This window comes from Cydia splendana, chromosome 9 (genome assembly GCF_910591565.1).
Source record: "Cydia splendana chromosome 9, ilCydSple1.2, whole genome shotgun sequence".
NCBI classification, from domain to species: domain Eukaryota; kingdom Metazoa; phylum Arthropoda; class Insecta; order Lepidoptera; family Tortricidae; genus Cydia; species Cydia splendana.
The window spans coordinates 1,701,517-1,727,535 of NC_085968.1; the positions used below are offsets into that span (position 1 = coordinate 1,701,517).

At 42.2% G+C, this 26,019-nt stretch overlaps 1 protein-coding gene across 1 annotated transcript in view; it reads right to left on the reverse strand.

Annotated features, from left to right (window-relative positions):
- LOC134793362 (vesicular glutamate transporter 1) overlaps window positions 1-20,790 on the reverse strand; it is a 53,941-nt gene extending 33,151 nt beyond the window's left edge. The window contains exon 1 of the mRNA XM_063764922.1: window positions 20,478-20,790. Within this exon, the coding sequence (XP_063620992.1) occupies window positions 20,478-20,548 (71 nt within the window). The 5' untranslated portion in view covers window positions 20,549-20,790. The remainder of the gene's footprint in view (window positions 1-20,477) is intronic.
- Window positions 20,791-26,019: the final 5,229 nt, after the last annotated feature.

Here is a 26,019-nt window from a genome sequence, read left to right on the forward strand (position 1 = left end):
TTCTTTATTTAAATATTTATTAATTTACAAGTTTTATTTCTTATGCTATTCTACCTAACTTATTTTTCTAATTAGACTTTTTTTTCTAATTAGCCTATTATCACATTCTTATTTGAAAGGCGCAAAGTGTGTGTCGCCGCCGGCGACCCACACTTTGCCCCTCCCGTTATGCAGAGTTACGTAATGAAACACAATAGGAGGATATTTTATTATTCACAAACTTTGGCTTATCTAAATTATATCTTAATTATTTTATTATCTAGTTACATCTTATTAATCTAAACGCGCGTCGTGTACATTTCTCCCGCCGTCGCTTCGCGAACCTACTGGTAGCACGACGATCTTCTTTGTCGGCCTCCTCAGCACGTGTCCCTTGCTCGTAGAGACGTCCACGACTCGAACCACGCCATCCTTGCCCGGGTACGTCTGCGTCACTATCCCCCGTGGCCATGTGTTACGGGGGAGGTTGGAGTCGCAGATGATGACGACGTCTCCGACGGCCGGGGCGACTCCTCCGTCGTAGGGCTCCCGCCGGTGTTGGAGTAGCGGCGCGTACTCGCGAACCCAGCGCTGCCAGAAGGTGTCGGCGAGCTGCTGGGCGCGCTTCCAGTGTTGTCGCGCGTTGGTGTCGCTCTCCTCGAAGGTGCCGGGTGCAGGTGAGTAGCAGTCTGGCCCCAGCAGGATCATGTTCGGGGTCAAGGCCGGCGGGTCCTCTGGATTCACGGCCACGTAGGTCAGCGGTCTTGAGTTGACGGTTGCCTCCGCCTCCGCCAGTAGGGTCTGCAGGGTCTCGTCGCTCGGGTACTTCTCGTGCAGCGTAGCCTTCATTGCTTCTTTGACGGTGCGCACCATACGTTCCCACACGCCCGCCATGAATGGGGCGGCGGGGGGAAGGAAACGCCAATTGATGCGGCGTGCGTGGGCGGCGTCTCTCATTGCTTCCGCCAGCTCTCGGTGTGCACCTCTGAAGGCAGTCCCGTTGTCACTCCACAGTTCGGTAGGGCACCCGCGCCGAGCGATAAAGCGGCGCAGTGCGTTGATGGCGGAGTCGGTGCTCAGTGAGGCAACCATCTCCAGGTGTACGGCCCTCGACGTCATACAGGTGAACAGTGCGACGTACCTTTTTTCTCTATGACGGCCCACTGTAACTTCTTGCGGCCCGTAGTAGTCCAGACCCGTGTATGTGAAGGGCCTAACGTGATGTGCTAGGCGCGCCGCTGGCAGGTCACCCGTAGATGGCGCCGCGGGCTTGGCGCGACGCAGGCGACACTTTGGGCACTGGGCGATCACTTGTTTCACTGTCGGTCTTATTTTCACTATATGGACACGCTGTCGCAGATCGTTAACCACTATTTCGGTGCCGCCGTGATGTAACTGTTCGTGAACGTGAGAAACATATAACTTTGTATAGTGATGTTTCCCGTGTAGCACTATAGGTCGCACTGTCTCTTCTTGTAAGTCGCCGGCCGCTATTCTGCCCCGCAGACGTATAATGTGATCGCCGTCCATATAGACACTCAGCTTGGCTAGTCGGTCGTCCTTGTCTGGCGCGCGGCCGCTTGCTATGCGCCCTCTCTCTTTTTCGTAGCTATCTTCTTGTGAGGCGCGTACTAGTAGTTTCTCGGCGGCACTTAGGTATTTGGCTTCTAACACTAAGTACTTCTTATCTTCTTGTGGCGGCGTAGCGGCGATCTTGACAGGTGTGCGTGTGTGAGTGGCACGCTTGTTCCAGGCGCCGTCTTGTGTCTCGTTTGCGCGCGTTCGTTTGCGCCTGGCCGCCGCGATAAGTTGTGTCGCGGGCCGGGCGGGGTCACGGGGTCGAGGGCGCACGAGGTCGATGAACTGTAGCACACGTGCGGTCGCACGTAGTAGTCGCGTCCACTTTGAGAAGCGCTCGAACTTAGGTATGGCCGCGTGTTTATTTTCAGGCACGGCGGCTGTCGCAGCACACGTCTCTTTTTCTTCACCGGTCACGGGAACTTCGACTTTATTCTCACGGGGCCAAGTCGATTCTTCATTGTACAGGAATGACGGGCCAACGAACCATCTGTGGCTCGTATCGAAGTCAGCTGGTGTGGCGCGGGTCGCGTCGTCGGCTACGTTGTGTGCTGTCGGTACCCATCTCCACTCGTTTTTCTTAGTGTGATCTTCTATCTCGGCGAGTCTGTGGGCCACGAACGTCTTGAATGTACGGGGCTCGGCGCGTATCCATGCTAGCGCCGTGCGAGAGTCGCTCCAGTATATTTTTGAAGCGATCTCGAAGTCGTGCTCTTCTATCACTGTTCTTGCTAGCCGTACGCCTAGGACGGCCGCCTGCAGCTCCAGTCTAGGTATGGAGATAGGCTTCCTAGGTGTGACGCGACTCTTGGCGGCGGCCAGGGCTATTTTGACTGACCCGTCGGCTCGCGTCATCCTCCAGTACACGGCGGCGGCGTATGCTTCTTCACTAGCGTCGACGAAAGTGTGTAGCTCGCGCACGGCGGCAGGCGTTGCGTCGTAGCATCTAGGTATCTTTAGGGTACCTAGGTCTCGCAGTTGTTGTAGCCACTCGCTCCAGCGCTCCCGCAGATCTTCTGGTATAGCTTCGTCCCAGCTCGTGTTATGTTGCCACGTGTCTTGCATTATTCGCTTGGCCGGCGTAGTGATAGGTGAAATCAGGCCGAGCGGGTCAAATATTGACATTATGATGCTCAGGGCTTCTCTCTTCGTCGGAGGCCGGAGGTCATTGACCACCTCGGGCTGAGCTCTTCTAGTGTTGAGGCAAAACCGGATGCTATCTTCGTTTGTGTCCCACAGCAGGCCGAGCGTTTTTTCTATCTCGCTCCCGCCGATAGGGACAGTGTTTCCCTCTCGCTCTTCGCTGCCGACGACGTCTCTTATTGCTTCATATTCGTTCGTAGCCCACCCACGCAGCTGAAACTTGGCTTGTTGGTGTACATGATCGACGTCTCTTGTTACTTGTCTTGCCTCTTCTATTGTGTTGAAGCTCTGGAGATAGTCGTCCATGTAGTGGTTGCGCTCTATTGCTCGCGCAGCCTCCGGGTACTGTGTCGCGTGCTCTCGTGCGTTTCTATTTTTGATGTATAGAGCGGTGCACGGCGATGACGACGCGCCGAATATAACTGAAGTCATGCGGTATTCTTCTGGCTCTCCCTCGCGGCGATCGCCCCTCCATAGGAAGCGGAGTGCGTCCCTGTCCTCTTCGCGTATCTTGATCTGCATGAACATCTCTTTCAGATCAGCTGAGACCGCGATGCTGTGTTGACGAAACTTCATGATGACGCCGGGTAGTGATTGCAGGAAATCTGGACCCGTGTGCAGCATGTCGTTGAGGCTGCGGCCGTGTGAGGTGGCCGCAGCATCATGGACCAGTCTTATCTTCGGCTTCTCTGGGTTGCAGACGGCGAAGTGAGGTAGGTACCACGTCCTGCCGCTTGGTGGCGTGGCCGCGCGCTCGGCGTAGCTTGAGGTGAGTAGATTGTTGACGCGCTCGGTGTATTGTTGTTTCAGGTTTGCGTCTCGATCCAGCTTCCTCTCGAGCGTGTGTAGCCGCTTCAGTGCGTCGTTGCGATTGTTGGGTATTCTTTCTTCTTGGTTGCGCCACAGTAGCCCCGTCTCGAACCTGCCGTCGGGTAAGCGGCGGCTCTTTTCTTCTAATATGCGAAGCGCTTGTTGTTCGGGATCGCTGCTCGGTCGCCTCGGCTCGATTGATAGGGACTCGAGAGCGAAATATTTCTTCATTGTTTCTTCTATGTTTTCGTTCGACTTGGCCCGCGTGAGGTGCGCACAGCAGTACGCGATCGGCTCCGCTCTAGTGGTGCGGCAGCCGTGAAGTACCCATCCTAGTAGGGTTCTTGAAGCGACGAGTTGATCGCGCCGTCCTTTTCTTATTTCCCGCGACACGATTAGCTCCCAGTTGTCTTGACCGATGAGTATTTGTGGGGTTGCGCCTTGGTAGGTTAACTTGTGCTTGAGTCCTCTGAGATGTGTGCAGCCATCTATCTCGCTCGCACCTATGGATTGTGTGGTGAAGCCCAGACTGCCGACGGTGTGCGCGTTTGGTATGCGCTGCTCCTGCCCGCCGTACTTGTTGCGTATGTAGACCTCGACCCTCCTGCTCTGATTGTGCTCCATCTCTTTCCCGCCTATGCCCTGCACCCACATTGGTTCGGTGGGGCCGTTGAGCCCGAGTGTGTCCGCCAGCGCCGAGTCGATAATTGTCACGGTGCTGCCTTCATCTAGTAGAGCGAAAGTGTCTGCTTCCGCCCGCGGGCCGCGTAGTGTGACTGGTACTATCTTCAGGTAGGCGCGTCTTGTTTGTGCTGTCGCGCAGGCGATCTGGTTCACTGCCGAGGCCACGACTTCTTCTGGCTTGCGTGGTGAGGGTGGCTCGGCAGCGGCTGCAGCGGCGGCCGCGGGTGGCGACTTCTCGTGGTGTAGTAGGCGATGATGTTTCATGGGGCAGCCCTGCTGGCCACAAGGCTTGGCGCGGCAGGCGAAGCGTCGATGCTTGCTGACGAGGCATCGGTAGCAAATGTTGTTCTTCTTGGCCACTTCCCAGCGCTCGTTCGTGTCGATCTTCATAAACTGCGGGCACGACGGCAATTGGTGCGTAGCGTGCTCACATAACGGGCACGCCGGCTTCTCTTCTTTTGGCTTCTTATTGATTTCGACTGCGGCGGCGTAGGTTCGCTCGGGCTTCTTTCTTGCACTTCTTACTTCTTTATGTTCCGTTGTATTTTCAGGCGGAGCGTAAGGCGTGCACTTGTCGGCTTCATTATTCAAAAAGTCGGCAATCTTCTTAAGTTCGGGCGTCTCTTCTCTTGTAGCTGCGTAGTCGTACCACTTGTTGCGAATTATCGGCGATAACTTGTCAACTATCGACCGCAGTAACTCGGGGTTGTAGAGATACTGCGGCTTCTTCAATATCTCGATAGTCGTCACTGTGTTAGCGATCCGGCTGGCGAATATGCACAGGTCACGTGGGTTGTCGGTGAGGCGCGGCAGTCCCTTTAGCTTCTCCAGTTCGTTGACAAGTAGTGCGTCTGGCCTTCCGTATCTTCTTTCTAGTGCTTTGATGACGTCTTCTGGATGCGGCTGGCTGATGAGGAGGGCGCTGACGGCCTCCCAGGCGACACCTTTTAGACTTCTTCTTATACGGGCGACGTTTTCACTTGCGGAGAAACTGGGCGCGGACTCGTTGTACGCGGCCTTAAATTGTAGCCACTCGGTACACAGGCCACTAAACGTCGGCAGGTCAGGTATGTACTTCTTGTAAGACTTGCTGGCTTGAATGGCTTCTGTGAGGGCGGCGGTTAGCGACGACACGTCCATCGCACGAGCATCTTCGTATGTTTCCGGTCGCGCGCGTCGTCTAGTAGTGCGCGCGGCGGGCTCTTGCGTTTCTTCTATATGGGCGGCCTCTTCTAATGTTGTCGCTCGTTCGGGTCGGCGATTGAACCAGTCAGCGATGCGCTGTGGAGCGAGGTCCTCTTCCTCTTCTGACTCCTCTCTTGATGACGCCAGGTCTATTCTTTCTTGACGTATTCTCGCTAGCTCGGTTTCCGCTTGCACGCGCTTCAGTTCTAGCTCGGCTAACCTCTCCTTGGCCTCCAACTCCGCGAGGAGTCTCTTGCTGGAGGCCTTGGATCGGTGTGACCGAGCGGGCTTCGTCGGCGGTCTCGGTGGCGGCATCAGTTCGACGGGGTTGCGCTCGACGATCGTGGCGGCGAGGCTGGCCGCAGGTGTGGCCTTAATGCCCGACGTGTCAGCGGGGTGGACGGCGTTGCTCGGCCCGGGTAGGTCCTCTGGTGTGGGACGCGTCTTCCTGATGGCGCCCGTACCCGACGATGCAGCTGTGTCCAACGTCTTCGCTGAGTCCAACGTTGCGCCTGTGCCCGACGTAGTGCCTGTGCCCGACGTAGTGCCGGTGCCCGACGTAGTGCCGGTGCCCGACGTGGTGCCGGTACCCGACGTGGTGCCGGTGCCTGACGTGGTGCCGGTTTCCTCGGAGCTCGGAGATTTTGCGGTATTTTCTGACGACTCTTCATCTTCCTTGTTGTGGTTGTTTCTTGTTACTACCATCTTGCTGTGTTCTTGCTTCAGAGATCCGGCTTCGACGAGGACCAAACAATGTGAGTGTTAGGCCCTATCTTCATACATCGCAGCGGGGTGCGCAGGGGGGGGGAGAGTGGACTGTAGAAATTCTCGTAGGCGGCAGAGGATGGAGCAATAAAACAACGCAGCTGGCTTCTTCAGATGCAGGAGGGTCGAGGTTGGAGAGGTTTCTTCTTTTCCTTTTAGTTGTTTCCTAGTCGGCTGCTGGCTCTGGACTGACGCTGAGCGGGGCGACGTACCGGCTTTTATTACTGCCTATTTTATGTACCTCGTCCCCCGCTACCCGCGTGGCGCGCATGCGCGGATCGAGAGAGATCGGCGCATGCGCGCAGACTTCCTATCTCTTTCTAATAAGATACCTCTCTTTCTAATATGATACCTCTCTTTCTAATATGATACCTCTCTTTCTAATATGATACCTCTCTTTTCCTCGGCCCTCATGCTTTCTTTATTTAAATATTTATTAATTTACAAGTTTTATTTCTTATGCTATTCTACCTAACTTATTTTTCTAATTAGACTTTTTTTTCTAATTAGCCTATTATCACATTCTTATTTGAAAGGCGCAAAGTGTGTGTCGCCGCCGGCGACCCACACTTTGCCCCTCCCGTTATGCAGAGTTACGTAATGAAACACAATAGGAGGATATTTTATTATTCACAAACTTTGGCTTATCTAAATTATATCTTAATTATTTTATTATCTAGTTACATCTTATTAATCTAAACGCGCGTCGTGTACAATTACCTTAGTCCTAAGTATGACAATCCCTTATACTTCAGACTGGCAATCGTACAACAATAATACGAGTAAATTTATTTATTATATTTTTATTTTTTGTTGTGATTCTCTTTGTTTTCTTTAGCATTATTATTTCTTTTCTTTTGACATGTATTAAGTTAAATTTATGGTAATTAATTTAGTTTTAATTCACTTTAAAAATTTTGACTCGGTATTTTTAATCTGACCTTGTTATTTATTGTATATTTTATCTATATATTAATTTAGCCTCAAATAAATATTTTGATTGCTTGATTGATTGTAAAATAGATCAGTAGAATAACTAACCTTCGGTTAGGTTATATTTTAAGTTTTTATTCCAATAAAAACCGAAAAACCATTAAAAAACTCTAACTGGGGCACACCTAGAGTCGTTTTTGAGACATTTCTTCAACTAGAAACGTCACTTTTGACACTGACAGATCATATTCCTAACTTTTCAGGTTTTACTAACCTGTGAGGGAACGAATATAATTAGGTCATACCACTCGTACGGTCAGCATCAAAAGTAGAGTATCCGACGAGTATCCGAGTAGAGTATGCGTCAAAAGACTAATATCCGTTCTCTGATAACTTAATTTTTATAATATTATTATTTTGATTTTTATAACTGATAATTAAACTGTTGCAGATACTTTTGAACATGAACGAGGTAATAAATGGCGTTCCATGCGTAAAGGGTCCTTATGCTCCATGTGCATGAGGACCTTTGTCTGTTGGAAAGCCACATATATATTTTAGGAAAACTTATCGAGGGTGGTAGATACTTTTGGCGCGTTGTTTCATATAATTATGCTGACTGTATCTCCACAGTCCACGAGTTATGAGTTATTGATGTGACGTTTAATACTAGTTTTCTATTTGCGTCATTCAACCCACACAAAATATATGAGTTAAGTGATAGTGATAACGATCCTTTAAGGCCGTTCCCGTACCCAAATGAAATCTACAATCGAGCCTCTCCTCACGCCACCCGTCCCGCCCCTAGATACAATGACGATACAACAGCGCCACGCAAGAAGTAGCGACTTAAATGAACTAACAGGACACTGATTTGTAAAACGTATTACTAAATACTGAAAAAAGCATGCTGCATCTCATAGATGGCGTTAAAGTTAAGTTGGAAAAATAAATGAAACATAGTGCAAATTAAATATTCATTTTAATGAAGTCAACTCTTATTTCAATAATATTTAATTATAAGGGTAAATACAGTTTATATTTAAACAAATTAATGACTGCAAGTTTTCTATAATATCATTATTTATTAGGTAAGTATACTGTGCAGGTATATCATCGATATTTATTAAAAAAAAACCGGGCAAGTGCGAGTCGGACTTGCGCACGAAGGGTTCCGTACCATAATGCAAAAAAACAAAAAAACAAAAAAAAAGCAAAAAAAAAACGGTCACCCATCCAAATACTGACCACTCCCGACGTTGCTTAACTTTGGTCAAAAATCACGTTTGTTGTATGGGAGCCCCATTTAAATCTTATTTTATTCTGTTTTTAGTATTTGTTGTTATAGCGGCAACAGAAATACATCATCTGTGAAAATTTCAACTGTCTAGCTATCACGGTTCGTGAGATACAGCCTGGTGACAGACGGACGGACGGACGGACGGACGGACAGCGAAGTCTTAGTAATAGGGTCCCGTTTTACTCTTTGGGTACGGAACCCTAATTAGGGCATACCGGTACAAGTGCGAAAAATAGGTAATTCGCACATGTATCATACAACGTTTTACAGTACATAATATGGCCCTTTAAATTTTCGACATAGTTACGTAATGTGCTAATTATCGCACTAATGCGGTAAAGTAGCACCATATTGTAATAGTACTTACCTACATTACGTTTACAAGTGCGGCAAATAGGAAAATCGAAACGAGTGGCGATAAATTCGAACACGACCGAAGGGTGTGTTTTGAATCGACACGAGTTGCGAATTACCTATTGGCACATGTATCGTACAACGTTTTACAGTACCTACAGTCCTACATACTAGGGTTTGCTCCCGGGAAATACCGGTACCGAAAGTACCGGGAATTCCCGGGATTTAGAGCCAAGCAAAGAACCGGGATTTCAAAATTAAATTCCCGGTACTTTCGGGATTTTCGGGACTAATATTTCCGGTACAATATTTGACTGTTTTCTGTTACTTAGCATGAAATATCATGTTTTTTAAAGAAATACATTATATAAATCCATTGCTGACGCTAATACTTTTACGACTGACCATATATTAAAGCAAAACAAAAATAGTCAATGGGTTTGACAATGCCAACAAAATAAAATAGCTTATTTTGAAACTATACGAGTGTTTCTACGATAAATAATTTTATACGAATAATTAGTTAGTTGTATACTAAATACGAGCAAAAACTAGAGAGAATTGTGTTATTAATAAAATATTTCTTTTAATTCGAATACGGTATAAGAAACTCTTATTGATAATCTGAATGACATTTTAAAATGAATTAAAATATTATAGTGACATGTCCTCTCCTTGGTAAATTCTTAATTCTGGCTGCAACAACTTCTTGATCCTTCCTATTGATAATTTTATTACCATTTTTACCTACTCACATGCAATTTTGCACATTTATTCAATTGCGATTTTGTCGGTGAAATATTGCGTTTATGTATATAGTTTCCATACAATCTTTTATTGGATAAAATGTGAGGAATCGAATCGAATGGTAACTAACTGCGACAATTCTTCGACCGACGGTTTTGTCAGGAAGCTCTTCTTCCACATTGAACGATATTTGTAACTGAAAATAAAATATATTGTATGTGTTAGCATTTACAATTTGTCACATCATGTACAGTCGACGTCAAAGATATGTACCTATCTGTGGTGGTGGCTCATCAATGAATAGTGAAGTTTAGACTCGAGAAGCTACACTTCGCGCGCCCGCTATGATTGGTTGAAAAATCTATTACAAAGCTTTAGTACTTGTGTTATCAATTGCAAGGTACTACGTAGTGTTTTCGTTATGGATAATAAGTTTGGTATATGTAGCAAGAAATGTTAGGCAAGCCGGTGGGAATCGGGTTGTATGCAGTCGCCGCCACTGGTACCTATTGCAGCATACTCCTTTGTAATAAGGTGAAAAATGTATACATATATTTGACGTCGACTGTACATATAAAGCACCGGTGGTAAAGAACCAACGAGAGAAATAGAAGTAAGACCCTGTATAATAGACTACGAATCGTGTGATAAATCCATTTACGATGGAATTCTGGCACACGAAGTTGAAACAATGTTATTCTAGCTAGGTAGTTAGTACAAAAGGTAAAATTGTTCTCTGCTCTACAATCAATAAGCATAATTAGCATGAATCACCTACCTCATGGGTATCTTCTTCCTCTAATATAATATATATGTGAGAATAGGTAATACGCAACTCATGTCAACTATTTTTCGCACTATTTTTTATCATCAAGTGATGATGAACAATAACAGCCACATTTTGCCTCTCATTAAGCATCCGGACAAATCTGTCGGTCGAAGAATTGTAGCAGTCAGTCATTTCTTTACAACATCACTCAATTTATAAATTAGTCCATTACTATTTCATAAATTGATCATGGACCCGCGAAACGCAGCATTCCAGAAATGCAGTTATTTCGAAAAGTGAGACAGACTAATTTCAAAATTTTTATGTAGGTACCTATATTATAACAAGTGATGACAATGGAGAAAACTACTTGAAAGTAAATAAACCATTGTGCTGGTTACAGGTACAGTCGGCGTCAAATACTTTGTAGCAACAAAGTAGCCAAATATTAACATCTAGCAAGTAACATAATAAAATTGCGGTTTATGACGTAAGTATTAAAAAAATCGGGCAAGTGCGAGTCGGACTCGCGCACGAAGGGTTCCGTATCATAATGCAAAAAAAAAACGAAAAAAAAGCAAAAAAAAACGGTCACCCATCCAAGTACTGACCACTCCCAACGTTGCTTAACTTTGGTCAAAAACCACGTTTGTTGTATGGGAGCCTCATTTAAATCTTTATTTTATTCTGTTTTTAGTATTTGTTGTTATAGCGGCAACAGAAATACATCATCTGTGAAAATTTCAACTGTCTAGCTATCACGGTTCGTGAGATACAGCCTGGTGACAGACAGACGGACGGACGGACGGACGGACGGACGGACGGACGGACAGATGGACGGACGGACGGACGGACGGACGGACGGACAGACGGACGGACGGACGGACAGCGAAGTCTTAGTAATAGGGTCCCGTTTTACCCTTTGGGTACGGAACCCTAAAAACTGCTTACTAGATCTCGTTCAAACCAATTTTCGGTGGAAGTTTGCATGGTAATGTACATCATATATATTTTTTTTTGTTTTATCATTCTCTTATTTTAGAAGTTAAAGGACACACATTTTACCACTTTGGAGGTGGTCTCTCGCGCAAACTATTGAGTTTAGAAAAAAATGATATCAAAAACCTCAATATATTTTTTGAAGACCTATCCATAAATACCCCACACGTATGGGATTGATGCAAAAAAAAATTTTTTGCATCAAAAAATTTTTTCAGTTCTAAGTATGGGGAACCCCCAAAATGTATTGTTTTTTTCTATTTTTGTTGGAAAATCCAAGTTTGAACAGTACCTATAGTTCTTATAGTTTCAGAAAAAAGTGGCTGTATATACGGACGGACAGACAGACAGACATGACGAATCCTTAAGGGTTCCGTTTTTTGCCATTTGGCTACAGAACCCTAAAAATGCTCTATCACAGGTAAATGAGAAATTGAAAATGGAAATAATTGCCCAAGATTATTAGTTTTATTAAAATAAAAAACCGGTCAACACGCTCAAGAAAAGGAAATCATTTACTATTGTGTAGGGTAGGTATAATATAAAATAACTATCAGTTCATTAAAAAATACGTAAAAGAATAACGAAAGTACGGACAATCGGTAAATCCCGGGATTTTAATTTCCGGGACTTACTCCGGCAACCCTATTACATTCTATCAGTGTACATTTTTAGGGTTCCGTACCCAAAGGGTAAAAACGGGACCCTATTACTAAGACTTCGCTGTCCGTCCGTCCGTCTGTCCGTCTGTCATCAGGCTGTATCTCATGAACCGTGGTAGACAGTTTAAATTTTCACAGATGATTGAATTTCTATCGCCGCTATAACAACAAATACTAAAAACAGAATAAAATAAATAGTTATGCAACAAACGTGATTTTTGCCGTTTCTTGCATAATGATACGGAACCCTGCGTGTGCGAGTCCAACTTGCACTTGGCCGGTTTTTTTAAATTAAGTACCTCTTGGAGAATATCAAATAACTGATGAGGGCAATGTACGTACGATATTATTGATTGGCGACATTTTATTTAGTTTTCGGCGAACATTTGCTAAGTAGGTAGTACTTGGTAGTACTAATAGCCATCTAGGAAAATAAGTACAAAATATGTCCAAATAATTGAGAATATCAATTCAAAGCATAAAAAGATATAAGCATCTGCACTGATAGGAAAACAGTAGGTATCTAAATCTAACTAAGGTCTTTTCGTACGCCGCCGCTGTGAGTACTTGAGTAGGTAGGTATTTATCGCAACGCACGAAGTTACGCGCGACATATGTGACGTTATCCATGAAAAGGGACCTTATTGTCGATGGCGCTTCCACCATTATTAACGATGCTCTGATATAAATACCACGCCGTGCGACGCAGTGCGTCGTAAGCGCCATAGACAATAAGGTCCCTTTTCATAGATAATGCCACAATTAGAATTAGAACTTACTCGTTACTTTGAATGTCAGTGGTTGATGAAATCGGAGATTCCAGTTCCATATTTTGCAGTCTGTAAATAAAGATAAATTGTAGTAGTGTATTGTGTTACGTAGGTAGGGCTAAAAAGCACAAGTCAAATAATTATACTCACTCGATGTAGTCTAAAGATATAGTATCATGTTCGGCTGTGAAATTATCCAATTTTCTTCTTTTCCTAGAAAGACAAAAAAGTAAAAAGTTTAGACGCATGACAAATCACGAGCTGAGGTTCGAACCCTCGATAGGTGGATGGATTGCTAAAAGAACGCTTTATGCGTCTAATTGTGTGCGTTACATGTATCACTGTGTGCTCGTATTTATAGGAAGGCCCACTACACCGCAACCGCGTAACTACGGAGACGCACACATAGACGGCAATGTTTTCTGTCTTTGCCGTGCAAGGCGCTAGTGCCGCGTGGTGTAAACGTCGCGAATCGCAATATCCTTTTAAGCTATTTAGATGATGAATTGATGACAATGTTTAACCGGTAGATGGAGCGATTATTAAATTCTAGAATGTTTTAAGTTATATGGATTACTAATTAGTACGATCAAGTATATATTAAATTAAGTAATAATTACGTATTTCACTGTGTAATAAATATACATTTTTACTTACGTTAGTTCCATTGTTTGTTGGAATCTTCCGAGTTGTCTTTTTCGAGATGTCTTCTTTTAATTCAATTGCTTGTTACCCATTATAACTTAAAGGTTTTGGTGCACACGGTATATCACTAGGACACACAACACAGCACAGTTTTTATAAGTAAATCTTATATTTGTTTTGGGGACACCTAGTACAGGTCCGTCTGGCACGAGCGCTCAGCCATCACTGTCTCATTTCGAAAGACGGACGGAGATAGAGCATGCAGGCCGGAGTCGATATTTTGTTACGATAGAATTAGTTGATGTTTATTTATTTTAAAAATATTGCCTCTAATTATCGTTTTTCTAAAGCTGTCAAATTACTGTTATACTTATGATTGATTTTTCTCCTTTTTTTGTTTCATAGTGTCACATAGTAAAGAAACGAGTAAAGTTGGAGTAAAAATTCGAATTGGAGGTTACTTTGGGAATAAATTGTATCGAGCGAAGTGTTATGAATCGTGTATCGAAAGCTGTGTTATTAAAGATAATATAATCAAGAATTATATTTATTTTTCCCACGTCTACAAATATCACCGTTTCTTAGAAAAATAGGATAATTATTGGGGTATTTTTACATTTCTGGCTCAGGGAACGGCCTTAAAGGTCGCCATTGAATGTACAGAATGATTTTGTTATGCCTGATCATACATGACTATATACCGGTCTGGCCCAGTAGTGACCCTGCCGTGTGATGGACCCGGGTTCGAATCCCGGTAAGGGCACTTATTTGTGTAATGACAAATATTTGTTCCTGAGTCATGGGTGTTTTCTATGTAGGTATTCTTATGTATATAAATATGGATATCGTCGCGTAGTAGTAGTACCCATAGTACAAGTTTTGCTTAGTTTGGGTCTAGGTCGATCTGTGTAAGATTGTCCCCAAATATGTATTATTTATTAATTTTTATTTATTACTTACATGTAAGTCATAATATTGTCTTCGGTTACCGCGATAGTTACTCATGAAATAAAACTATAAATAATGGATACTATGCAGCGGTCGGCAACAAGCGGCCCGCGAACCTCTCGCTTGCGGCCCGCGAGCCTCCCTGTCTATTTTGTATGTAATATTGACAAACGACAATGTCTGCTAAAATCACAAGTATTACCAAAGTGCGGCCCGCGTCAACTTTCTTAACTACTATGTGGCCCTTGGCTGCTAAAAGGTTGCCGACCGCTGAACTATAGGGATGTAGTATGAATTCAATATACGCGATATAATCCGTTTCAATAGTTTTATTTCATGTACTTAAGTCATACTTAACAACTTTCACTACGGGGCCAACCCTGAAAACGCAAAAAAATATAAATCACAACAATCATCATCTATACATACCTACTACAAAAGACTGCTAAAATCAAAACCCTTCATTTTCAGGAATAATTAGCCACTTCGGTCCATAATGGCCGACCGTAGTTCAAACGTCCACGGAAGAACCCTATTAGTGGCCACAATTTCCTTAGGGGCCGCCGCTATTACGACAATAGGGAATAAATCGAAAAATAATTGGAGCCAAGTTACGTATGTATAGGTACCTACTTCTATTTATTTATTCGTTTGCCATTTTTTTTTTTTACTGAGTCGATAATAATCGAATAAACGATTTTAAATAATATACAATTTTTTTATCCATTCCGTTTGCATTAAGTATATACTTCTATGTTTTTTTTGGTTACCGAAAGGTGGCGACAGCTCGGCGCCTTTCCACCAACTTGACAATTGACACCTGATACTAACAAATCTGTACATTTCTGGGTCGATAAGACGATTTTCAGAGCCAATAAGTCGGAACAGTATGTATCTTCAATAAATAAAATAAATAAATATTATAGGACATTATTACACAGATTACCTAATAATACTTGTTGGGGCAGCAATGTACCACGAATTTTCATTGTCAGATGACAATTGTCACATCGGTGGAACAGGTGCCTGGCGCCTATTTCGCCACTCTGACAATTAACACCAGACACTGATTTTTTTTAATATGCGGATCCAGGGCTGGTCATAACTTATAGGGGACATGACCCCTGCCTGGGCCCTGGGTTGGGTCTACAATAAATAAAGTTTCAATGTTTAATTACTAGAATTTGACCATCCGCCCTTGATTTCCGAGTCGATAAGTAAGGACAGTAAGCGCTACTTGCACCATCCCACTAACCCAGAGTTAACCAGTTAAACCGTTAACCCAGTGTCAAATTGTACTGGTAACCATGGCAACTCCAGGTTTAATCGGTTAACCCCGGGTTAGTGGGATGGTGCAAGTGGCTAAGTAGCTCCAATACATTACTCGTTGGACCAGCAACGTACGGTGAATTGTCATTGTCAGGCGACAATTGTCAGTGTGGTGAAACAATAGCGGCGGCTCCAGAACACATTAGTTACTTACCTATTTGACAGTTGACATGTTTGAGTCCACGAAATGTCATATTTTTGACACATTGTGGACGGCAACCTCTTTTTTTTTCAAACACGCATTTGGAAAATGTAAAAAGGAAAGGACGTACATGCGCCATCAGATATATTGGAGCGGCCAAGGCGCTCACAAATATCTGAACACACCTCTATTGTCAAGGCGCTAGAGTGAGTGTTCAGATATTTTTGAGCTCCTCGGCCGCTCTGATGTATCTGATGGCGACTGTACGTGAGTGAAACCGTAAAATTAGCTTAAAATTAGTATGTATGTTAAGTTTAAATTTGAATATGTAAAAAGGACTATATTCATGGTATTTATTTGATGACGTATGTTATATTAACATAATTTACCTACTCATTAACAGTGGAAACATAAAAAAGATAACAATGGATTACCTTTGACACAATAACCTTGAAAGATAAAAATATATATTTGGTTAGTGTCTTCTTTTATAGAAATATGAATACATATTTACAATTCGAAGTATATTTTTTTATAAATTATGTATTGTTTAGCGACTTAAGGTTCGAGATAATTTGACTGTTCAATAATTACTCCATGTATTTAATGTGTAATGTAAAGTGTGTATTATTCGTAACAGTATTTTTTTATTAGCCTAACTTACTTAATGTCCCACTGTTTAGAAAGTAATATATAAAGAAATTTCCGAGCGCCTTAGGGGCTATTCATAAATTACGTCATTTCAAATTAGGGGGGGTCTGAACATCGGATGACGGTAGCATGAAGTAGGAGGAAATGGGGTCATTTGAAGCATGATTTTTGGATGATTATAGGGGGGGGGGGGGGGGGTCAAAAATCGTCAAAAATCGATGACGTAATTTATGGACAGCCCCTTATAGATGCGTCTGGTGACCAGAGGGCTGGCAGCTACTTCGGCCAGAGACTAAGTCTGGCCATCCAACGAGGTAACGCTGCCAGCCTACTGGGCACCATAACTCATGACAGCGACCTAGGGAGCATTTTTTATTTATAAGTTTATTCATAAGTTCATTTATAAGTCTATTTATATGATTATTTTAAGTTTTATATTCCATGTAGTTTAGTTTTATTACTGTTTAGTTTGTATTTTTTGTCTCAATAAATTACCCATTGTGAATAAAAATTTAATGATTTATGTGTTTTTCCCTTGTGCCTAAATCAGACATTTATACTGAAAATAAACATCAAGCTATGTTGTTCTTTAATAAATTATATGAATAGTTACTCGTGAAAGTGAAATAAAACTATGTAAATGTAAACGGATTATAGACCGGTATCGCTTAGTTATAAATAATGAATTTAAAATATACGAACCCTTTACAGCGTTCGTGGTCAACTGGAGACGGGAGGGGACCGGTAGAACGGGGATTTATCATATGTTGTTATTACACTGTCATGAATAAATAAATATTATAGGACCATTTTTACACAGATCGACCTAGTCCCACAGTAAGCTCAATAAGGCTTGTGTTGTGGGTACTAGACGACGATATATATAATATATAAATACTTATATACATAGAAAACATCCATAACCCAGGAAGAAATATTTGTGATAAACACACAAATAAATGCCCTTACCAGGATTCGAACCCGGGACCTCCTGCTTCGTAGGCAGGGTCACTACCGACTAGGCTAAGAGGGCGTTTAGGGTAGGTTCTTTATATTTAAATGACCCCTATCCTATATCTTGGATCACACTCGTAATGATTTCTAAGATAGTCGAATTGAGGCCTAAATCGCATCTAAAAACCGTAAACCTGTTGATGAAACGACCACCCTAACGATGTTATCGTATGTTGTACGTTATGTAATGATTAATGATTACATCCGTGATTAAACTTCAATCGTACAGGAAACTTCGGCCAAGGTCACTTTTATTGTTAGTCATTAAATATGTAGGTAGGTACATATTCGCAAAAATATTCGTTAGTATCTCTTTCAATAATTTGGCAAACGAAAATGGCCGATGAGAGTGTTAGAAAAACCAATTTAGCCAGAAGCCTTATAGTGTAAATTTCAGTCGATAGCGTGACCAAGTGCGTTCGCGTTTGCGTTATGTCTATTTTTGTAAGGGATTTTGAACTAGGAAGCGCTTACTTATAGGGTCAACAGCTCAAAAAATGGTTTTGGTCCTACGAGGTTAAAATCTCTAATGGTACAAGTTAAGCCATTTGGTGAGTTAAAAGTTACACAAGAAAGTATGTTGGCCCCTGTTTCACGACAATGACAATTGTCACCTGACAGTAGTGACAATGACAGTAACAAATTCGCCTTACATTTCTGGTCCAATAAGTAAATATTGACGATTGGTACCGCCGTTACTTAAGGATTCGGAAACGGATTGGTCGGTAATTGTCGGTGTCAGGTATCAATGGTCAAGTTTCCGAAATTTTTCAATGTGGAAATTTCGTAATTTTGGAACTAATCCGACAGCACATTAGTAATTAACAGTGTGAACTACGGTACCCTGAACCCTACAAAACATTCTTTAATTAATCGTATAGCATGCATGATTAGCCCTTTACCAGGCTAAGGGATATATATTTCCCATATATGGCACTTCAAACATGTGTTCTATTTTCGATGAGTAAGACTGATATTCGATTGTCATTTTTCAACTGTCAGCCTGGTAAAGGGTTAGGCAATCAGAGTACAGCTTTAAGGTTGTTAAGCCAGGTAACTACGTCGGGTGTCAGTGCATCCAGATCCTCAGCTGGGCCAGGATAGAAGTGAAGAGGGCAGCGCCGAAATATGTGCTCAGTGGTTGGTTCTTCTTCGCCGCACTCGCAGAGGGGAGACTCCTTCCAAACACACTTATGTTGGAAATAGTTACAGCCTCAACCTATTTAGACGGCACCAGATCTTATGAGGTATGTGAAACCCTTCTAGTAGGTGATAACTTTCTAGGAGCTAGTAATTAACAGTGTGATGTGAACTACGGTACCCTGAACCATACAAAACGTTCTAGGCGCTACAAGAACCACGAGGCACGGAAACGTTAAAAGGGTTATGATTTCTTCATGTTGTACCGGTTTCATTGACCTTTACTTTGATGATGATGGTGATGCTCTCCTGACCGATTTCGGCCCCAGCGACTGTGTGCTCTGGACTAGGCAATTTTTAGCTCGTGTTATTAGAGTGTAGCTGATCCACTCTCTGATGCGCTCTTAGGTGGGTCACGTACCCTATCTTCTTGCTAAATACTCGAGCGCATTTTGGGCACGTCAGCACACCGCCTACATAGTTGTAGGAAATTGAGGTTGGCGGCCGAGCCTTAAGCTCATCACGTTTTTTGTCGAGCTCACTGCGGCGTTCCGTCTTAAAAATGTTAACTCTATCATTAATGAGTCGCCGCCATTCGGGCCGCTGCGCTGCCTTTCGCTCCCAGTCAGAGGGCTCTAGTTGGCATCCCTTCATATGTCTTTTCAGAACATCCTTATATCGTAAGTATTGGCCACCGCTTTTACGCTTACCATTCTGGAGTTCTAAAAAGAAGATACGCTTCGCCACTCTGTCTTCTGACATCCGAGACACGTGCCCACACCACCGCAGCTGCCGCCTCATCAGATACACCTCAATGCCTCCGACATTTGCACGCCTCAGGACGTCTGTGTTTCTGACCCGGTCCGTCCATTTGATATTCATCATATCTCGGAGGCATTTAAGGTGGAATCTGTCGAGTGTACCTCTGACCTTTACATTATAACATAGGTAACAATGACAAGAATGCAAAGTATTGCGTGTCAACGAAGAACGCTCGTTAGAACTACCACTATAATGTCATGATCATGACAATGGCAATAACAAAGTTGGTACGCGATGGTTGGTACTGTAAAATATAATACCTATAGGTAGGTAATATACCTATAGGTAGGTAATTGGATCACATATTTTTGTAGGAAAGTCAACATTGCAGTTTGTAATAAGTAGTGACTAAGGCAAAGCAAATGTTAAATATTTTTGCAACGGTTTACTTTAGTGAATCACAACGTTATTTCTTAATGTTTGTTTTTGAATTAAGTTTAGAGTCTGTGCGGAAAGAGAAGAGTCGTGGAATGTATTGGGCCCAATACATTCCACGACTCTTCTCTTTCCGAACAGACTCTAGTAGGAAAAAAATACTTTGTTATGTAAGTACATAAAAACTCTTGCCATGCCACCAAAAGTACACACAGGTACTTACACACTAGGTGACACTCTCTATATGGATGTGCATGTTTACATAAATTCACGCTCTACATTTATAATTAATTCTATGCACAACGACATACTTCCCCAAATGGAATTATTAATAGGTTTTTTTTACCTACATACTTACATTGTAACGAATGCAAACCGGTCTTAAAAACAATTAAATCTTAATCAAAAAACTCTATCACTATTCGCTTAAGTATATCCTTCTTAATAATTTGCAACGCTGCACAGCTAAACTGCATTTGAGCATTTCGACAAAAGAAAAGAAATCCACATTTCCACAATGCCAATTAAGTAGAAATTAAAAATCGACAATCGCAAAAACCAAATGCTAACCTAACCTAAACCCTATTGCAAAACACATAAAGTTCATTAAAGGTCACTAAAAACAGTTGCTGTTATTAAGCAACTTTATCACTTGCACTCGACTAAAACCTGTTTCCAACAGAATTCCACGACAATTTTATTCAATCATTAGCAAATTTAAATTTGCACTAACCTTTCCGTAGTATTATAGAACATCGCCGCTTGTCTTTTCAAATCGTCTCCCATTGCGTTTTCTTCACTCATTTCACACTAGAAATTCACTGGACACTACACTCGAATATGCACTTTATGTTTAACTTTTAGAGTTGGTTTTCGCGAGTTCGTATGTGAGGAGGCGTAGTCGGTCGTACGTTCGACGCGCGCGCCTCTCACTTCGCACTGAGGACCTAGGTTACGCGCGCTCTCTTTCGCCCCCACTCGTATGCAGTCAATGATACGGCTTTATTCATGAACCGGCACTTTGGGTGAGTGTTTGGTGCTAGTATATCTTGAGCCTTGCATGGTACCTATACATAGAATAACCCACTACGGCTAAGTCAAAAGTAGTGATGTTTGCGGTCTATGCAAGTATCTTTGCAAGTTTGCACCCACATATACGTGCTTGAATAGTTACTTTTCATGCTACTTTTTACACAGGCAAAGTTCTTAATAAACTACTAAAAGGAAATGAGTTTATCGATACTTATGTACGATACATCATTTGAAAATAACCAGTCGCTTTTTGGTGAAGGAAAATACCTTGCGGAAACCGGATTAATCCCAATAAGGCCACAATTTTTTGGTGCAATATAGAATATTTACTTACTTACTTAAGGCCTAGTATCCCCTTTGGGTTGGAACTTGGAAGGTCAGAAGGCAGTCGCTTTCGTAAAACCTAGTGCCTACGGTAGGCAGCCTACCTCAATTCGGATTAGTTTCCAAGCGGACCCCAGGCTCATGAGCCGTGGCAATAAGCCGGGATAAACGCTAGAAAGAAGAAGAAGAAATATGGAATGAAACTAAGTAAAATAGCGTACAGTCGGTGCCACTCTAGTGCGACTCTGTCCGTCCGTCTGTCTGTCGCATAGCTAAATATCTTAACAAACTACTTATTTTTATAATAGTCGGCACACCGCAGCCGTGGATAATAGTTGCGAACGTACGAATGACATTCTGTTTACCATTGTTGTGGTCTCGCATTGTTGAATGCATGTGTTGCGACGCATTAGCTGTTATGGCATTTAAAAGATAACCCATTTATGTAGTATGTAGTATGTAGGTACCATTATTACACGGTGACACGTGTCAAAGGACCAGAATAACAATAAAAGTCGGACTAGAGTTGTGCGAGTCGGACTCGCCCACCGAAGGTGCGGCGCTTTTTAGTATTTGTTGTTAGAGCGGCAACAGAAATACATCACCTGTAAAAATTTCAACTAGCTATCACGGTTCATGGGATACAGCCTGGTGACAGAAAGACAGGCGGACAGTGGAGTCTTAGTAATGGGTCCTGTCTTCACCCTTTGGGTAACGGAACCCTAAAAATTACTCCACGGGAATTGTGCCGTGAGCGACTCAACTGGACTGTTTGACTATTAGTTTGTCGTGAGTTTGTCAATATAGGTACATAGAATAGAATTTTATATTAGCCAACTCCAGTCACAACTTTTTTTTAAATATGTATGTAGTGGGAATTTGTGTATTGGGTAATATTAAGGCGTAATTAGAGTGGCAGAGAAAGATGCGCGCAATTAGTTCGGTGTTCGCTGTAGGCCCTCTGTTTTTCGAAGTCGAAAATGTACCTACACTGAGAGCTTCGTGTAAATCGTGTAATATATATTCCGACGCTGAGGTACCAACATTATTACACGGTCGCACGTATTGACCAATAAAAGTGGAGGTTGACAGGTCACATGTGCGCCAACAAGGAAAAATGGAGCCAACAAGTACTTAACCCACTAGCATCCAACCGCAAAGAAGGTCAACAAATAAATCGCTGGGAAGACGACATCCATAAAATTCTGGGACCACACTGGACCACAGTTGCGTCATGGAGACGCCACTGGAAAGAGTTGAAGACCTACGCTGACAAGTGTAGATACACCAAATAAAGAGGAGGCTAATGCAGTTTTTTTTTTAATGAATTGTTACTGCATGTTTTTACAAATGCCATGAAAACCTCCTCCTCCTCGCGACGTGTTCCTCATTGCTGAGGGTCGTGAAATCCCTGTGGAATAAACTTCTGTTTGATGGCTCCTCTACATGGCCAGCGTGTAGAGAGTGGTATCGGATGGCGATGGGATGGCCGCGGTGTCGGTTATTCGTCCACACATCAAAGGTCCATTCCATAGTGCGTGGTCTCAACCATCGCATGGCCATCTGCCTGGTCCAGCGCTGGGCCATCGTGTAGAGGAGCGATGACGTTGTCGCGCCATCTGAGCCTGTTTTTGGCATCGTGAAGCGCGACGTGCATGCCATGGAAACGTTCACATAGTAACTGTGGGTCGTGGGTTCAAACCCCGGCTCGTACCAATGAGTTTTTCGGAACTTATGTACGAAATATCATTTGATATTTACCAGTTGCTTTTCGGTGAAGGAAAACATCGTGAGGAAACCGGACTAATCCCAATAAGGCTTAGTTTCCCCTCTGGGTTGGAAGGTCAGATGGCAGTCGCTTTCGTAAAAACTAGTGCCTACGTCAATTCTTGGGATTAGTTGTCAAGCGGACCCTAGGCTCCCATGAGCCGTGGCAATATGCCGGGATAACGCGAGGAAGAAGAAGAAGGTAACTGTGAGGTTTCCTACTTTGGGGCTTGGCCGATTAATGTAAGATTGCCCCATAGTATATTTATTTATATACCTATGTATTTTTATTTATTTGATGGGTGGAGTCCTCAAGGGTAAACTTCTAAAACACTTTGTACAATTTTACAAAACCTAATAGACATGAGCATACAACTGTCATTAATGTGTGTAATTAAGAACTAATGACATATTTTCTTTAGGGACCCATTAGCGCATCAAAACATATTAATGACATGTTGATTATGATTACCAAAATGACATTTATGAAAGTCAATAAACACTTTTCAGGTCAACTTCAAAGTAAAATTTATACTTAATATGTAATTTATTCCACATTTAAATGTGTTAATAGTTAGGTTAGAGGAGATTTGAGGATCAAATGTCCCATATAGACATTGCCTTTTAAAGCAATTACAAAAGTCAGAAATGATAGTCAAAGTCTGACAATCGTACTCTACTCGAGCGTTTCTTTTATTTTTTGCCATTTTATATATTGTGCCCTGTTTTGCCACTTTTGTGTTATTTCTAGTCAGAATCGCGAGCCCTTTTTATCCATATAGGAGTAAAAAAATGTCCTAAAATTTCCATACATTTTTCAAAATTTCCTTTTTGTTACCGCCATACAAAGTGTATGGGGAAATGGTGACACAATAGGAACAAAACTCTGGGACATTTTTTTATCCCATTAGGATCGAAAGAGCTCGTGATTCTGAGTAGAAATAACACAAAATTGACAAAAAAGGTCACAAATTATCAAAATGGCAAAAAATTTAAGAAACGCTCACTCATGAAACACTCCTAACATGAAAAATGAAGACTTATAATTTCACTTCCTAACACTATACTGTGACAAGTGTATATTTATTTAAACAACAAACTTACAACAAGTCCGAATAAGTGATCCCATAAGAGCCCCGCGAACAGTTTGTGCGGAGCTCTAAAAAAAGTAACCTAAAACTACCTACAAAACTAAAATTAATACCTAAAAAGAACTAAAAATCTATACTCTTATTTTAGTATTATTTATAATAATGTATAATAACCGGTTATGAGATTTGACCAGTTATTGGGCAGACTGAAAGCAACAAGCCATTAGCAGTCCGCCTGTTTCGAGGTGGGCGTCCCTGCACTACATCCACAGCCTTTCAGTAGAACATTTTTCTGAGTAAATCTCCACATTATCAGAAACACAATATTTACATGTTGATTATAATGTTAACATCCCACTGTGGAAGTAAGTGTGACTAATTTAACATATGTACATTAGTAATGTGTGGTTAAACAAGAATTTATTTCTTTCCGCTACCTGAAGTATGTATTTCGCCTTTTAACCTCCATAGAATTTTTCATCTAAGGCAGCGATCGGCAACAAGCGGCCCCTGAGCCTCCCTGGCTATTTTGTATGTAATATTGTCACAAATATTACCAAAGTGCGGTCCGCGTCAACTTCGTTAACTACTATGTAGCCCTTGCCTGCTAAAAGGTTGCCGACCGCTGATCTAAGGGACCAATATCTTGGTCCAATGTGTATTTGCAAATCATATTTTGCTTAATGAGAGAGTGAGACGCAATGCACATTGGACGAAGAAATTGGATTGGGTGTAATACCACCCTAACATGCTTGTGTCACCAAAAATCGAAAAATCGAAGTTTTATCTTATTTATCAGACCGTGGCAAAATGAATCCGATTTTACAAAATTCAAATACAATATATACTTTGTATGTCTTATAAGTATATCAGTCTACAGTAGTTAAATGGTTAACAGATCAGTGATAAGACCACTTGAAGCCTGTCTCTATCTTTATTTAGTTGTTTATTATGTATTGTTATATATTATTGAGCTGCACAATAAAGAGTTCTAAAAGCCGATTGAGCATTTCAAGTCATGCTCAATAGGGCTCAGGTAATGCTCAATTCAAAAATAAATGGTTTTTATAGCCATTACAGCAATAAGAACTCTGTAAATACATAGTAACAATACAGCTTTTGATAATATGAAGATTATCAGTGTATAAACATCTTAAATATTTCAATCTCTGAGCAATTAAAGTCACCGTGCAGTCCATCTGGCTTAATAATACACAATATCGAGACAAATTACAATGTGGTCACAATCCTCAGCAATAAGGAAACGAGAAATATGAAGAAGAAAATAATTAGGTATATTAAAAGCCTAATGTGGCAATGGTGCAATGTCAAAGTTTTAAAATACTTTGCTATCCACAATTCAACACAAATATAATATACCGAATTGGACTTACCCGGTTGTCCCGGTTCCAGTATGCAGTGGTGTATATTCATAGTCGTAATTTTGGCGTCTTAACATAGTAAACTGCACCTTTTGAACAACGCACTCACTAATACTACGAAAATATGTAATTTAAATAGATTTTTTTAACAAATTTTCTTCGCGGTTTCTTACGCTCGAGTATGTATGTTTTGTTTACATTGACGTCGTTGACATTGGCTGTCAGCTTATTAACCAATCAGAAGAATATTTAAGAAATCATTTCTCTTTTTTAGCGCTGTGATTGGTTAACTTGTTTAGAAACGTGTTAGTAATGTCAATGTCACTGTCACTAACGTCAGTTGCAAGAAACGTTTCGTTTCTGCATTGTAAATTCAATTTTGTATTATTTGTAAACAAATCTTTGTAGATTGGAAGAGGTTGGAAAATCAACATTAAAACTCGTTAGTTACAACCATGGTTACCAGTACAAATTGACACTGGGTTAAAGTTTTAACTCGGGGTTAGTGGGATTGTGCAAGTGGCGCCTATTGGATAACTTTAGTAGACATTTAAGTCCTGAAGAAACAGTCTGTCCGTCAAAGGCAGTCAAGAATACATTTTTTCCGTCTGTGGCTTAACATCTGCTTAGCCTTTAAATAATAGATGTCCCAGCTAGGGTTACAACGATTATGCGTATT